Below are 14194 nucleotides of genomic sequence, written 5' to 3' on the forward strand. Positions count from 1 at the left end.
CCTCAGAGAGGAGGGAAAGGGGGCAGTTCTGTGGACGGGGAGGGGAGGGGACTGGGGAGGCCAGTTTAAGAAGAATCCTCTGGCTTCCTTCCCTCCTGCTCTGCAGACCTCCAGTTAGATGGGTGAAAAAGCCCGTCTAGAGAGCTTCGGCTGTTGGGTGGTGTAGAAATGAAACAAATAAATGCAGAGAGGGAGGATGTGGAGGCAAAGATCGCCTCCCTCCTGCTCTGCATGGGATGCCAGTCAGCCTTCGAGTTCAGAGGCTGATGGGTATCCCAATAGAATTGCACCCTTTGGTTATCCAGCAGGGTGGGAAACTAAGGTCCACATGATGTGATCTTGCCTTGCAAGAGATCATGTGTGAATAATGTATTTGAGTGGGACATCTTGAAAGGTTTATTCTTTTCTGATCAAGACCTTTTTCTGGGTTGAGTGCTGGTTACTTGGGAGAGATCAATATGGATGCATTTTTTACATGTGCTCCTTTGCAACTTGGGATTGGGTATTTCTTGAACATCAGTGTTCTAAAGTTCGCAGCTGGAGCATGAGCAAAGAACATACTTTGGGTAGATTTAGCCAAAGAAGTACATCTTGGCAGATGAATCTGAGATGGTCTGTAGAGTTCCCCCTCCCAGGCCTGTCTTTCATCTCAGCACCATGGAATTCTACCATGGGATGGGCCATTGGCCCTAAAGGGTTCTTTTCTTTCTGAAATAAATTCATAACCATACAATTAACATGACTGATTTAGTATTGCACCTAAATAATCAATATAAAATGTATCTGTGCTGCTTTGGTGGGTCAGGTGATATGCATTCTTTAGCACTTTGAATTACTATAGGGAGTTACGGCAGACTTTTTTTAAATTGCAGGTACCGAAATCTAATAAACCTCGAGTGATAGTTAAAAAGTCTTCGTCTGAAGGTGCGTAGTTCAAATATTTTTTCTAGATCTATCAACCAGCAGACAGTATTGAACAAAAATTGTTTTCTTGATTTTAACTTGGATAGACAAATATGCATGTCCTAATTTTCTTTTTGCAAAGGCTATGGTTCTTAAAAACTTTAGGAAGTAGTTTAAAAAAAATATATTGGACACCAGTAAGGCCTAACTATGACTGAAACAGCCCATGGTGAGTTAGTGTGTCTTCTGAACCCAGATTGTTTTTATTAGGGTGGATTGTTTTTCCCAAACAACCCACCCTGATAATTCATGGTCTGCAGTAGGAGTTGTTCTACCCACGATGGGTTGGCATGTTGTCCGAACCTGGACATGCCAATCCATCGTGGGTAAAGGGCATTGGGTAGTGAGCCTCTCGGCAAGAGCGGCAAAAAACCCTGCTGCTCTTCTTGAGCATTCACAGCCGCAACCAAGCTGCTGCCAGTGCCCCTTTCCCCTTCCCAGAAGCAGCCTCTGGCCCCTGCCAAACCCCCCGTTCCCTGCAATCACGGCCAAAGCCCCTTAAAGAATTTTGTTCTTTTTTTGGTGCAAAACCCCCCACGCAGCTGGGAAAAGGTTTTTTGCATTCTCCCAGCCTTGTTTTGTGTGCGCATATGGCCCCTTTATCAGTGTAGGCTGGTGACTCTGATTTTGGTGAGATTGTGAATCATTCTGGGTTTCAGTCAGAACCAGCCAGAACTCTAAAGAAGCTATCCATGCTGCTGTACCTTATCCCCGGCCACCACTACCACCCCATTGCACCTCTGATAAAGAAAAAATAATGGGCAAAATAGTGGGTTGGAGGCTTAGAGCGAACAAATTTATCTTGAAAACAAGCTAAATCTGTCCATTCTAACGCCATAGTGGCAAACTACCACTTCTCCTCCTTTTTTTGCCACCAAATAGCAGCAGTGGCAGGAGTCTGGTCAGTGGCAGGTCTGAGGAGGAATTGGTCCTGGACCACCTGAAGTTGCCCACTCCTGCACTAAGGGATTGCGGAGCATTTGGCTGTGATTGGCTAAATTGCCAAGGGCCAGGGCTAGCAGAAGAGCCTGTTGCTGTGGTTAATGCTGCTCAGATTCTAGAGAGAGTCAGAGCAGGCAGAAGGGCCTAAGAAAGGAAGGATAAAGCAGCATGGGTTTATGAAATTGGGATCCAGCAGTCTGAGAGAAAATCAGGCTAAGTGACAAAGGGGATTAGGAGATGGGTGTTGGGACTTGAGAGGGGGACTGGTCCAGAAAAATGAGAGGTGGAGGAAAATCCTAGAGGCAGGGCTGAAAGGAGAAGGAAAACTAGTTGTGTGTATTTTCAGTGTATTGTACACAAGTCCATAGATTAATAATAATAGTAATAATTCTAATAGGAAAATATTTAGTTTTATTTTAAACAGAAATATTTCACACCTCCTGGTGGAAGCACTGTTAGCTTTGACAGGAGTTAGGGCTTTCTGTGGCAACACTCAGACTGCTGGAATACCTTGTCCAGATATCTGAACTCCTAAAGAAGGGTTCAGATGCCCCCCTCTTTAACTATATTCTGCTGATTAGTAAATATTCTTTTATTGCTGTAGGCTTTTGCCCTGCCAGGCAAATGCTGTTTTACCTGAAATTTGTTTTGATCTGTTCTGTCACCTTTCATTATTTTTTTGTTTGATATTGTGGTTTTATGCCGATGATTGGGATGTTAGTTGTTGTAAGCAAGCTTGAGTGGTGTGCATGCATTAGAAGGGTTGGGTATAAATTATCTTAAATAATTAAGAGCACAATCCCAATAAATAATTAAGGGCACAATGATTAGACAAAAAAAGTCCTATAATTCCTCAGCCAGCCATACTGGCAGGGGAATGCTGGGCACTGTAGGACTTTTTACTGTTTAAACGTGCATAGCATTGCGCCCTAGGTCCTTTAAAACTTGATGCTGAGCAATAAAAAAATCTAGATATATCACCTTGAAAGAAAAATGTAAAGCTTGTCATGAATAGCAGTTGGCCTTAATATGTAAACAAACATTCTAAGCATGTGTAAAATTCATTTTTTAAAACTTAAAATGTATCTTTCTTGTATTGTAGAGCTAAAGAACATCTATTTTGAATCAACGAACACTGTGCCAATACAGGAGTGGAATATGCTTATGAGGAGGAGTGGCTTATCAGACAATGATATTCAGCAAATAATCTGTGATAATGCTAATAATACCGGTGAACAGCATTATCAAATGTTAAAAACTTTACAAGATAGATTTGGAATTGGTGATGCTTTATGTAAATTATTAGATGGTCTATGGCACAGGAAGCTTACCCTTATTTATGAAAATATAACAAATGAATTAATAAGCAAAGATATAATAGCAGTGGAGACCAAAGACTAATGTCTTATGTGTTTTTTTAACGTACAAGAACACGGTCTGCAAACTACAGACTGTGGTGGTGGTCTGGCTTTTACACGTTTTAGTGCAGGTTACCTTTTGATGAGGAGGTATAAACTTGAAACAGCTGTTCAAACAAATATGGAGACTGTTTGCATATTTGTATATGTACGTTTTGTAACATCTAAACTGCGATGAATATACTTGAACTTCTATGACTTGCTTATTTGAACATTTTGCCAAAGTGAACTTGGGGAGTGTTCAAAAATCTTTCTTTTGTCATCCTTGTTGAGAGAAGTCAGAAAAATGAATGTACATAGTGCAAGATGATAAAAGATAAAATATTTTCCTTATATCAATTAAAGGTGTTAGTGTTAAATGCTCAGCAGGCTGAAACTGGGCGTAATAGTTTTTGCTTGGAGCTAGAACCCCAAGTACATCTTCCTGTGCAAGTAGATTCCCATATGCAGGGGTGTTCCTGGAGAAGACGTTGGAGACTGGGCAGTTCTACCTCTGCACTGGCTATTTATGTTAAATTCCTTGCTTTTCAAATGAAATCCTGGAATCATTCAGTTTTTTGTTTTTTTTTTTACAATTTGAACCACTTTTTATTTTTTGTAAGTATTTTCTAATAAAACACTTCAGTATTAACCTGCCTTGGTCACATCAATAAATGGGAATACATATGAGGAAAAAATGTCAAATTAAACGGCAAGAAATATAATGCTTCCAATCTACAGAGCACTTAACTGTCCAAAGAGCTTCACATAAATTGTCTCGGTAAGCCTTATGACAACAGTGGGCCACAATTTTCTCAATACTGAAGATGGGATGGGGGCTGAGGCTCCGAGAGCAGCTTCTCTAAGGCCATCTAGTGAGTTCATGGCTAATGGCACAATCCTATGCATGTTTAGGCAGAAAAAAGTCCTACAACTCCCAGTATTCCCCAGCCAGTATGAACCCCAAGGCACATTTTGAAGGGGGGACTTTTCAATTCATGCTCTTAGGTATCTGCTCCAATGATCAATCTAATCTGCATGTTAAGGCCTCCATTTGGTGGGCAGGTGGTGGTGGTGTCCAGTTCTGGATACTGCAGTTAAAGGGATGTCAACAGAACAAAGAAGATGTAGATGAGCCAATTGCATTGGAAAAAGCTCAAAATGTAAGATTTCAGTCCTAAACACCTACAAATAACATGCTTCCATTTACTGGTGCTTAGGATCACAACCAAAGCAACGGATATTTCTCATGTTCTATTTTCATACACAATTCCATATCCATATATGGAGGTATCATGGCACAGTTCACCTGAGCAGATTTACATAGAGAACTAAGTAAGCCATACTAGTCCATAAGAATTCCAAAATCTATGGTCAGGCAATATCTTTTATTAGGACCAACCAAATATGCACAACATTGTGGCCAAGCTTTCAAGGTCTTCAGATATCTTCATCAAAGTAGTTACAAAAGGCGGAGGAGGGGTGGGGGGGGAGAAAAAACTGACTTTGACGTTGAAATCATGAAGTCTGCATGGTCAGTCATAAGTGGAGGGAGAGTAGTAGCTGACATACAAACCGCTTCCAAGATGTGTGTGAAGAGGAGGACAGTGCTCTTGGCCAAGGTAGCTGAACCCCACCCATTCCTCAAGGATAGGAACATGGCAGACTGTTTAGGCATATGGGACGGGTTTGAACTTAAATCTAACACACTGGAGTAGAGCACATGAATTCAGGAAGGTATTTTTAATAGTTAACAGACTGGAAAACAACGAAGAGAATGGGCAACTGATATACCCCTTTAAATTTAGAGCTCTATCCTGCCCTGCATTACTAAGCTAGTTCTAAAACTTGGGATTCGGACATAATCATTGGCAGTTCTTCAAGAACTATTTTTTTTCATAAAGAAGGCGCCTCCTTTGAGAAGGATCTTAGGGTAGGGGGATTTTCGCTTTTGAGCTACTGTCCCCGCTCAGCTCCTACGGGTCTGAACGAATTTAAGATGCTAATTTAGGATGAGGCCAGTTGAAGAGTCAGCTGCAGGCAATTGGGCCACGTGGCATCGCGGGAGTCATACCTTCCAACATTTCTCCGATACGGTACTTTGAACACACTCGCACCAAGCGCTGCCGGAGTGACTCCCTCGCCCGCCTCGGTACTGCACATTGATGAAAGCTTTTCTGTGCAGACTGATTAATGCATGCACGTATGCTGCATCAATTTACTCTGCAATAGCCTGTCATCTCCTGCATTCTGAGGACGGTATGTCAGAAAACTTTTCCTTTTAAAAAATATTTAATCTTACAATGTCTGGAACAGCAAGAAGTCCATAACATTCAACAATAGTTACTATCTGAATGGGCAGTTCCAGCTGGGTGAGAAGGGGAAGCTAGCATACTCTTGTGCACACACTAGCAAAATATGGCAACCCTGAAATTGCCCCACAAGGAGAAAAAAATGTTCCAAACATGAGGCTGGCGATTTATCAGCCCTCGTCAACACGTACAGCCGAAGCCAATGTGGGCCAGCATGGCGGCAGCCACGTGACCCCATTTAGCCTGTAGAGACGCTTCCTCGCGTTGCCAGGCTACCCCGCGCCTGCCGGAAGTGACGATTCGAGGAGGCGCTGCGCTTCCGGACTCGCCGTTGGTTGCATCAGCCTGTGAGGCAGGTCGGCGGCTGACAAGCGACTGCGGAGGAGGAAGGGAAGAGCCGGGATGGCAGCTGCCGGTGAGCTTGGCCTTCTTGGCTTGCCCTTTAAAAGATAGATCGGCGCTGGGCGTGAGGAGGGGCGTCGTGGCATTCCATTGTCATGTCATATAGAGCGATACCGCGATTTCCTAATGATCAAAGAGGACTAGTAGCCCATATAGTACGATTCCCCCACCCGATGCCTTATTCCTGGATCCTATGTTCAGCCGCCGTCAACTCAAGGCGCCTTCCCCGACCTGGTGCCGTCCAGATGTTTCGGACTACAGCTCCCAGCATCCGTGATGATGGGGTATGCTGGCTGGGCTTGATGGGAGTTGCAGCTGATAACATCTGGCGGGCACCCGGTGGGGGAAGGCTTGTCTGATCGTGTCCTATTGGACGCCCGTGGTACTTCAGTACGTGTTGCGATCTTACGGGAGATCTGGTGCTACACCAGTTTATTATGGTGATGCAGAAATATTAAGGCGATCCTGTCGTGCTGCAGTTTTTGTTGTCTCGAAGTAGTCTCTGTTGTGACTCACGGGCGTAGAGATGTAGGGTTGGGAATGCTCACTGGGTTTCGATCCCAGGGAAGCCTTGAGCTTTACTTTGCAGGTGGCAAGAAACTTCTCAGCATCTTTTCTTCCCTTTGAAAAAGGGCTTAGCAGTACGTAGAACCTATGTTATGTGGGCATGGTAAGACTGTGAGAAACTCAAAGTCCATTTACTCCAGCATCATGTTTCCCACAGTTGTGAACCAGATTGCCCCTGGGAAGCCCGCAGGAAGTTGTCTCCTCAGTTGCTGGAATTTAGAGGTATACTGCACCTGAATCTGGATATTCCATTTAGTTACTGTTATGGCTAATAAATGTTGGTAGCTTTCATGGAGGATTTTTGTTGTTGTTCAGTCGTGTCCGACTCTTCGTGACCCCATGGACCATAGCACGCCAGGCCTTCCTGTCCTGCGCTCTCTCCCGGAGCGTGCTCAAGTTCATATTCATTGCATCCGTGATGCTATCTAGCCATCTCATCCTCTGCCGTCCCCTTCTCCTTTTGCCTTCAGTCTTTCCCAGCATCAGGGTCTTTTCCAGGGAGTTTTCTCTTCGCATTAGTTGGCCAAAATATTTGAGCTTCAGCTTCAGGATCTGTCCTTCCAATGAGCACTCAGGGTTGATTTCCTTTAGGATCATGGAGGATAGGTCTATCTAAACCAGTGAGTATTACCACTTTCTATAGAGTAAACTCCAAGCATTGCATGACTATCTGTTGTGTGAAATGCTACTTCCCTTTGCCTGTTTTGGATCTGCTGACAGGATCTAGGTGACCCTGAGTTATACCACCATTCATTTTCTCCATACCATTCATAATGTTATAAACTCTATCATGCCCCCTTCATCTTTTTCCTAAACTAAACCACCTCAGATGCTTTAGCCTTTTGTTATAGGTGCTTCTCCCCCTTGATAATTTAAGTCATTTTGTACCTTTTCTAGTGCTGTGATATCCTTCTTGAGATAGGATGACCAGAACTGTACACAGTATTACAAATGTGACTTTTTATGATGATTTATTTTTATGATGATTTATTGCAAAACACTATCAATTAGAAAACGATGGGAGAACTTAAGGAGACACTTCATTATATCTTGTTCTCTGCCAGAAAAGGCTCAAAGTAAATACTTTAAGGACATATTGAGAATTTATGTTAAGCGAATCGGAGCTTGCTCAGTTGATTGTGCGATTGCTTCATCACATGTTTAACTAGAGACTCAACTAGTACTTACTACACTAGTGTAACACTGCTGAAAATGGGTTGAGTGGCGGCAAGATGATACAGCCTTTCCTCCATCTTGGAATGATGGGAATTGTAGTCCAGCACATCTGGAGAGCAACAGGTTGGGGAACGCTGTGGTAATACGAATTAACCTAGCAACTGGGCTTATGTCGAAGCCATCACATTACTCCTTCATGCACACCAGCTGTTGCATGGCTACTGTTAACCCAAATTCAAACATGCCAAAACTTGTGAAGTAGCTCTAAGCAATAATCTGTGTAGGACAGTTATTAGCATTTGACTGTATTGAGATGATAGTTTGAATGGAACCCACAGTATTGTTATTATTGTGTTGTGACAATAGTGCACTATTAAAATTAACACATCACAATCACAAAGCATTGCTAGCGTTAAGATGTGGTCTTGCTCAGGTCACCGGATGCCCTGTTAAAACCTGGGCTGTTACTGAATTCAAATGTTTACTTCTATGCAGGATACCAGGAAAAGTCCCTAGTGTTGTTTGCATTTTGGGATTAGTGGGACTTAGTTTAGTTCATATGAAGGTAAGCCAAATACCTTGATGTCAGCTTTATGGGGCAGGGGGAGAAAACCCAAACAACTCCACAAATAGTGGCATGTGAAAGCTTATCAGCAACTGGGCTTTAGGATTAAAAATTGCCAGTTTGGGAAAGTAAGGCCATGGTCATTTCCTAACAGACTAGACATGTTTATGTAATGAAGTCTGCTTTGCTCCCTTGGTGGAATCGCTCCTTCATGTCCACCAGGGCTGGATGTTTGTTTTAAAACAACAGTTGGCCTTATTTTAAAAAACAGGAATAGTCATCAGGCTAACTTGTGAGATGATCTTGTGGCCAGTTACCATACCATGTCAATGCCCTACCAGGCTCAGCTTGTAGACAGTACATTATGAAGGTGCAAATGCCTCAGCCTTTTTTGTCATCACGTAGCCCTGCCGCTGTACAGTTACAATGTTGTTTTGGAAATTTTAGCTTCTCAGGTGCACTTATGCTAATAAACTAGCAAAGGGATTGGGGAAACATATGGCCCTCCAGATGTTGTTGGACTACAACTCCATCATCCCTTATTACCTGCCATTGACTATACTGCCTAAAGCTGATGGGAGTTGCAGTCCAACAACATCTGGAGGGCTACAGCTTGTCCACCCGTGAACTAGCAGGTCAAATTCTCTGCAAAATGTAGTTGGTATAGATCCACACAGTTGAGTACAGGCAACTGCCACTCTTCAGGAGTGACCGCCAAAGCATACTATACACAAAGCCCACAGGACAATAGCTTTGTTATCCATCTCATACATTATGTGTTTTGCCCTCTTCCCTGTGTTATTTTCTCCATGTACAGCAGTTGGAAACTATCTTGCTACTCATGGGAATGATAGTGTCTGATTGCTGGCTAAACAATTATCTTTATACAGAAAGATGAAGAGTTCTAACGAGGGCTGAACAAGATCTAGTCATTTGGGAGCCTGTAATCCTATGCAGACTTACTTGGAAGTAAGACTCCTTGACTCAGTGGGACTGAATTCTGAAAAATAATACACATATGAATGGGCTGTAAGTGTTCAGTGCTGGTGCCTAAGGATCTGAAATATATTTCAAGCCCTGTTTACAAGAAAACATTTTGTTAAAATATTCATTGCTGTTTTCCTCTTGCATTCTTTGTCTGATAAAGTAAGCAATATAGAGCAGGTTCTTAAACCTAAACATTAGCATTTCAATGTAAACATATAATTAAGTCTTGGAGGTAAATGTGTAGAACCATTAATTAAAAAAAAGGATTATTATTTTGCATTCCATTTTGCATTGTATCTAAATATGGCTGTGCTACTTGGTGAACTTGGGTCACTTATGTTTCAGATGCCATGAGGGAGTTACTCTTGTGAATAACGCATTAATTATCATGTTTGTACTCCCAGGAGCTCAAGGTGGTATACATGGAGTCATCTCATTTTTAGCCTTACAACAACTCTGTGAGGTAGGCTAGCTTGAGAATTTGTGACATGGCCAAGCTTATTTTAAACTTCTTCACAGCAAAGCTTACAGAGCGATTCTTAATAAGATATAATGTCAGAACAATGCAAGCTTTAAAATCTGTGGCTGCAATACTGATTTCACTTCCATGAATAGAACAGAACAGGCCTTTCCCACCTCCCCCTTCCTTTTGCAGCCCCCTGTGCACCCTGAAACCCCACTTTTGAGGATGGGGGGGTGTTTGTATGAGATGAGGGGGCTGCAGATGGAGAGAGGGGTTGGTAGAAATCGCACACACGCACACTGTGTGAGGAAAAGAGCAACTTAAGATCCAAGACAATAAAATCAACATACAGTAATCAAGAACACAAGATCTCCAGCAAAACTTAGTTGAATGTTCTCTGAAAATGTGTTTCACCTACCACCTAAGGACAGCAGGAAAGATTCACTTGCCACCCTGGGCAGGGAGTTCCCACAACCAGGATGCCACTAGTGAGAAGGCTCTCCAAGTTATGGCCGCTCACTATATGTTGTCTGCAAAAACTGCAGAGTTGTCTAAATATTTATTTTATGTATGCTTATTTTCTGCAAGATTGGTTCCAAAAGCTGTGTACAACAATTTAAATCCATCACAAATTCCAGAGGGGGGGAGAGAGAGAGAGCATGAATACCTATCAGGAGTAGTAATTAATTTGACTTTGACACAACATAGAGAAAAAAAGAATTGAGGGAGCAGGACATAATAAAATGGGCTAAACCAATTTTCCCCACCAGACACCCTCCAGAAGTGTTTGACTACAACTCCCAATATCCCCAGGCAGCAAGTCTAAGTGATGTTGCTGGCTGGGAATTGTGGGAGCTGTAGTCCAAACACATCTGAAGGATGCCAGGTTGGAGGAGTGGCCATGTTGGCTGGGGAAGATGGGAAGTGTAGTCCAACACTTCTGAAGGGTGCCAGTTGGGGAAGGTTGATATGAACTACATTCACATCCAGTGGTGTGCATTTCTCCATCCTGCATTTTTATTGCATCTGTCATCAAAATATTATTTTATATATAAAAAAGCACTGATAGTTCTTCCACTGATTCATAAAGGGATTCTTGCATCCTCCCCCCCACCTTTTATATGAAAGTTTTAAACAATCCCTCAGTAAAGGTCTCCATTGAGATTGCATCACTCTTTCAGTGGCAGAGAACCTTGCACCTGGAAAGCTGAAACCAAAAGCAAAACTTGAATATTGTCTAAGTGGATTCTCATTTCAAAGAATATGTAACCTAGTTAAATTGTCCTTTTTTTCCTTTTTTTGTTTACCAACAAAAGTTCCCTTGAGTGGAAAGGGGAAGTGGCTTGTTTCTCTGAAAGGAAGAAAAATCAGAGTCAAACTACTCAGCCTATTGTTTGCTGTCCTAGCGAAGGGGGAAATGCTTAAACAATTCCCACCCTGCTGCAATTGAATTCTTAGTTCCCAGGGGCTACATTTGAGTTAGAAGGAAAGAAAAAAAAAACCCAGCCATCAGCAGATCCTGCTGTGTGTTGGCCCCAATAACTATTAATGCAGCTACCTCTACAGTGTTTCACCAGAATCAGTGCTAGTGACAAGGGGCTCTTCTGCACTTTCAGATTGCCATTTACAGGAATGAAAATTTCTTTCTCATTTTTGTGTACTGTCTTTCATTCATTTATGTTGAAAAGATTTCTAGACTGCCCTTCATCCTAATGTACACTCACCTGGAATCCAATAATTTAAAAAAGCACAATACAATAAAAACACTGCTTCCCTCATAGTTGCACTTTTATTGCAGGGACACTGTATTCCAGGGTTCCCAGCGCAATGCCCGCAGGTGCCATGGAACCTGCGGATTCCTGCAATGGTGCCTGCACAGCTCTTCACTCCCTGTCCCCTTCCAAAAAAACGTTTTTGATAAAACAATGTATTTATTAAAAACATGCCTATGATTCATTATTTCTCTCCCTTCCCCAACTCTTGACTAGCCAGGCCCTGACAACTAGCCACAGCCTCCATGGGGCCCATTTTGTGGTGGTGGCCACAGCAGTTTCTCAAATTCCCAAATGTGCCCACGGGTCCAAAAAGGTTGGGAGACTCCAGCTGTACTCTGTATTTCCATCCCATGATACCCAGTACTCCAAGCTGCAGTATTTGAGTACTTCCTCCAGATAGTCATTGCTATAAGGATTAATAATAGAATCATAGAATAGTAGGGTTGGAAGGGGCCTGTAAGACCATCGAGTCCACCCCCCTGCTCAGTGCAGGAATCCAAGTCAAAGCATCCCTGACAGATGGCTGTCCAGCTTCATCTCGAATGCCTCCAGTGTGGGAGAGCCCACCATCTCCCTAGGTCATTGGTTCCATTATCGTGTTGTTCTAACAGTCAGCAATTTTCTTCTGATGTTCAGCCGGAATCTGGCTTCCTGTAATTTGAGCCCAGCATTCCGTGCCCTGCACTCTGGAAGGATCGGGAAGAGATCCTGGCCTTCCTCTCTGTGACAACCTTTCAAGTACTTGAAGAGCGCTATCATATCTCCCCTCAGTCTTCTCTTTTCAGCGTGGCTTGTGCTTGCAAGAATGTCATGCAGAGCCTCCACTGAGTTTTCAGGGAGAGCGCAAGATTCCAGTGTAGCAGGGAATCTATTCGAGGTTAAATTGCAAACAAGCGGCGTATTTTAAAGATCATTTGTTGTAGGTATTTTAAATATCCCATAACTATAGCAATGTTACCATGTAGAGTTTTACTTTTATTTATTATTACATTTTATTCCCCCTTTTTTCCTCACACAAGGAACCCAAGGCAACTTACATAGTTTCCTTCTCTTTATTTTATCCTCAGAACAGCCCTGTGAGGTAGGTTAGGCTGAGAGCCAGTGACTGGCCTAAAATCAACCAGTGAGCTTCATGGCTGATTGGGGACTAGAACCTAGATCTCCCGAGTCCCAGTCCAATGCTCTAACCACTAGTTATCACACTGGCCCTGTTTTATTAAAGGGAAGAGATCTGTGCCTCTGGCATGCATGTAGTACACATATTTTAACTGTTTAACTTAATTATAACTTAAAAGTAGTTTATAGCAGGGGAACCAGTGAGTTGGCCAGAAATAGGTGTGCTCCTGGGGAATAAATCTGTGATCTGAAACCTAGGGATGGTTTCCTCCTTCTCCCTTCCTAAATGAGCACTTCCGTGTCATGAGCTCGCATTGGACATTATTTGCAATGTGATTACTAACAAATTACACAACTACGTTTCCTCCCTCCTCCCCTACGCTCAGTGCCTACACTATCTTGTGATCATAGTTTGAGTTTACGTTAGAAGCTTGCACTCCCCCATTGTACAGTTCCAGCATCAAAACTCTCATTTAATCACACATTTTTAAAAAGAGCAAAAACAGCTACAAAACTGTCACCTTCCCTTCTGTGATAGCTGTGCCAAGCTGTTTCGTTGGGTAGGCAGCCTGGTGCCTTCCAGATGTTTTGGACTACAGTTCCCATAATCCCTGATGCTGGCTGGGACTTTTGGGAGTTGTGGTCCAAAATATTTGGAGAGCACGAGGTTCCCATTTTTTTGTGAGGTAAACCTGCAAAATGTTACTATATCCTCCCTTTCTCTTTCACTGAAATGCACATCTAGCCAGATCCTTCCCCACAAAGAAAAAGAGTGAATAGCAGCCCATGTTTCTGTTTTCACTACTATCACTCCATGTAGTTGGTGCAAATCAGGTTATTTTGCTATCAACAGTGAAAAGCCACTTGCGAGGTTATTGTTCAAATGATAAGATGTAGTTAAGGCATACTTTGACTGTCCAATTGTGTGGAAAGGCCCAAAGAGGAATGCTTATATATTGTTTAGAGAAGCACAAGTTGAGTTTTGGGCATGCACAAGTGAGACTTCAGCCAGCAGTTCAGGGGTCATACATGTGTAGTATTATGCCAATGTGTATACATTATGCACACTTTCACTGGCCACTTCCCCCCCCCCCAAGCACCTGGGTAGCCCCTGGTCCAGATCAGGACCATGGGAAGGGGAGGAGGGAGTTAACCCTTTCTTTCCTGCCCTGTTTGCTTCTAGAGAGAGTGTTGAAGAAATTAGAAAGTGAGGCAGAGTATTTAAAGAAGAGCTTAATTTTATGCCTCTCTGGGTGAGTGTTGTCCACATGGGTTAGGTTAGAGGAAAATTGTGTTGCACTACAGTCTGGTGCATTGCCATGAGCTAATGTTATGAACCTGAGTGTGTTTTACCTGACTTCTGTTAAGTATTTTCTTCTGCAAAGAGGGGTGGGTGGGTCAGCTGGTTAGTGTGTGCTCATGTGTTTATTGATTACATAAATTTATATACCACTTTATAAACTGTAGTAGCTCTCAGAGTAATTAATAAAAACATAACATATAAGAACAGAAGCACAATAAAATAATTG

At 42.7% G+C, this 14194-nt stretch overlaps 2 protein-coding genes across 3 annotated transcripts in view; both read left to right on the top strand.

Moving 5' to 3' along the window:
- The window catches only part of LOC146357785 (tumor necrosis factor receptor superfamily member 10B-like), a 29048-nt gene extending 25062 nt beyond the window's left edge, over positions 1 to 3986 (top strand). The window contains exons 9-10 of the mRNA XM_084855511.1: positions 873 to 924; positions 3008 to 3986. Coding sequence (XP_084711637.1) covers positions 873 to 924; positions 3008 to 3306 — 351 coding nt within the window. The 3' untranslated portion in view covers positions 3307 to 3986. The remainder of the gene's footprint in view (positions 1 to 872; positions 925 to 3007) is intronic.
- A 1950-nt stretch (positions 3987 to 5936) lies between these two features.
- The window catches only part of CARS1 (cysteinyl-tRNA synthetase 1), a 61221-nt gene continuing 52963 nt past the window's right edge, over positions 5937 to 14194 (top strand). For both annotated transcript variants that reach the window (XM_084855526.1, XM_084855533.1), the window contains exon 1: positions 5937 to 6029. In XM_084855526.1, coding sequence (XP_084711652.1) covers positions 6017 to 6029 — 13 coding nt within the window. In that variant the 5' untranslated portion in view covers positions 5937 to 6016. The remainder of the gene's footprint in view (positions 6030 to 14194) is intronic.

Source organism: Heloderma suspectum, chromosome 1 (genome assembly GCF_057233095.1).
Source record: "Heloderma suspectum isolate Gila_16-S chromosome 1, 16-S_ref, whole genome shotgun sequence".
Classification (NCBI taxonomy): Eukaryota; Metazoa; Chordata; class Lepidosauria; order Squamata; family Helodermatidae; genus Heloderma; species Heloderma suspectum.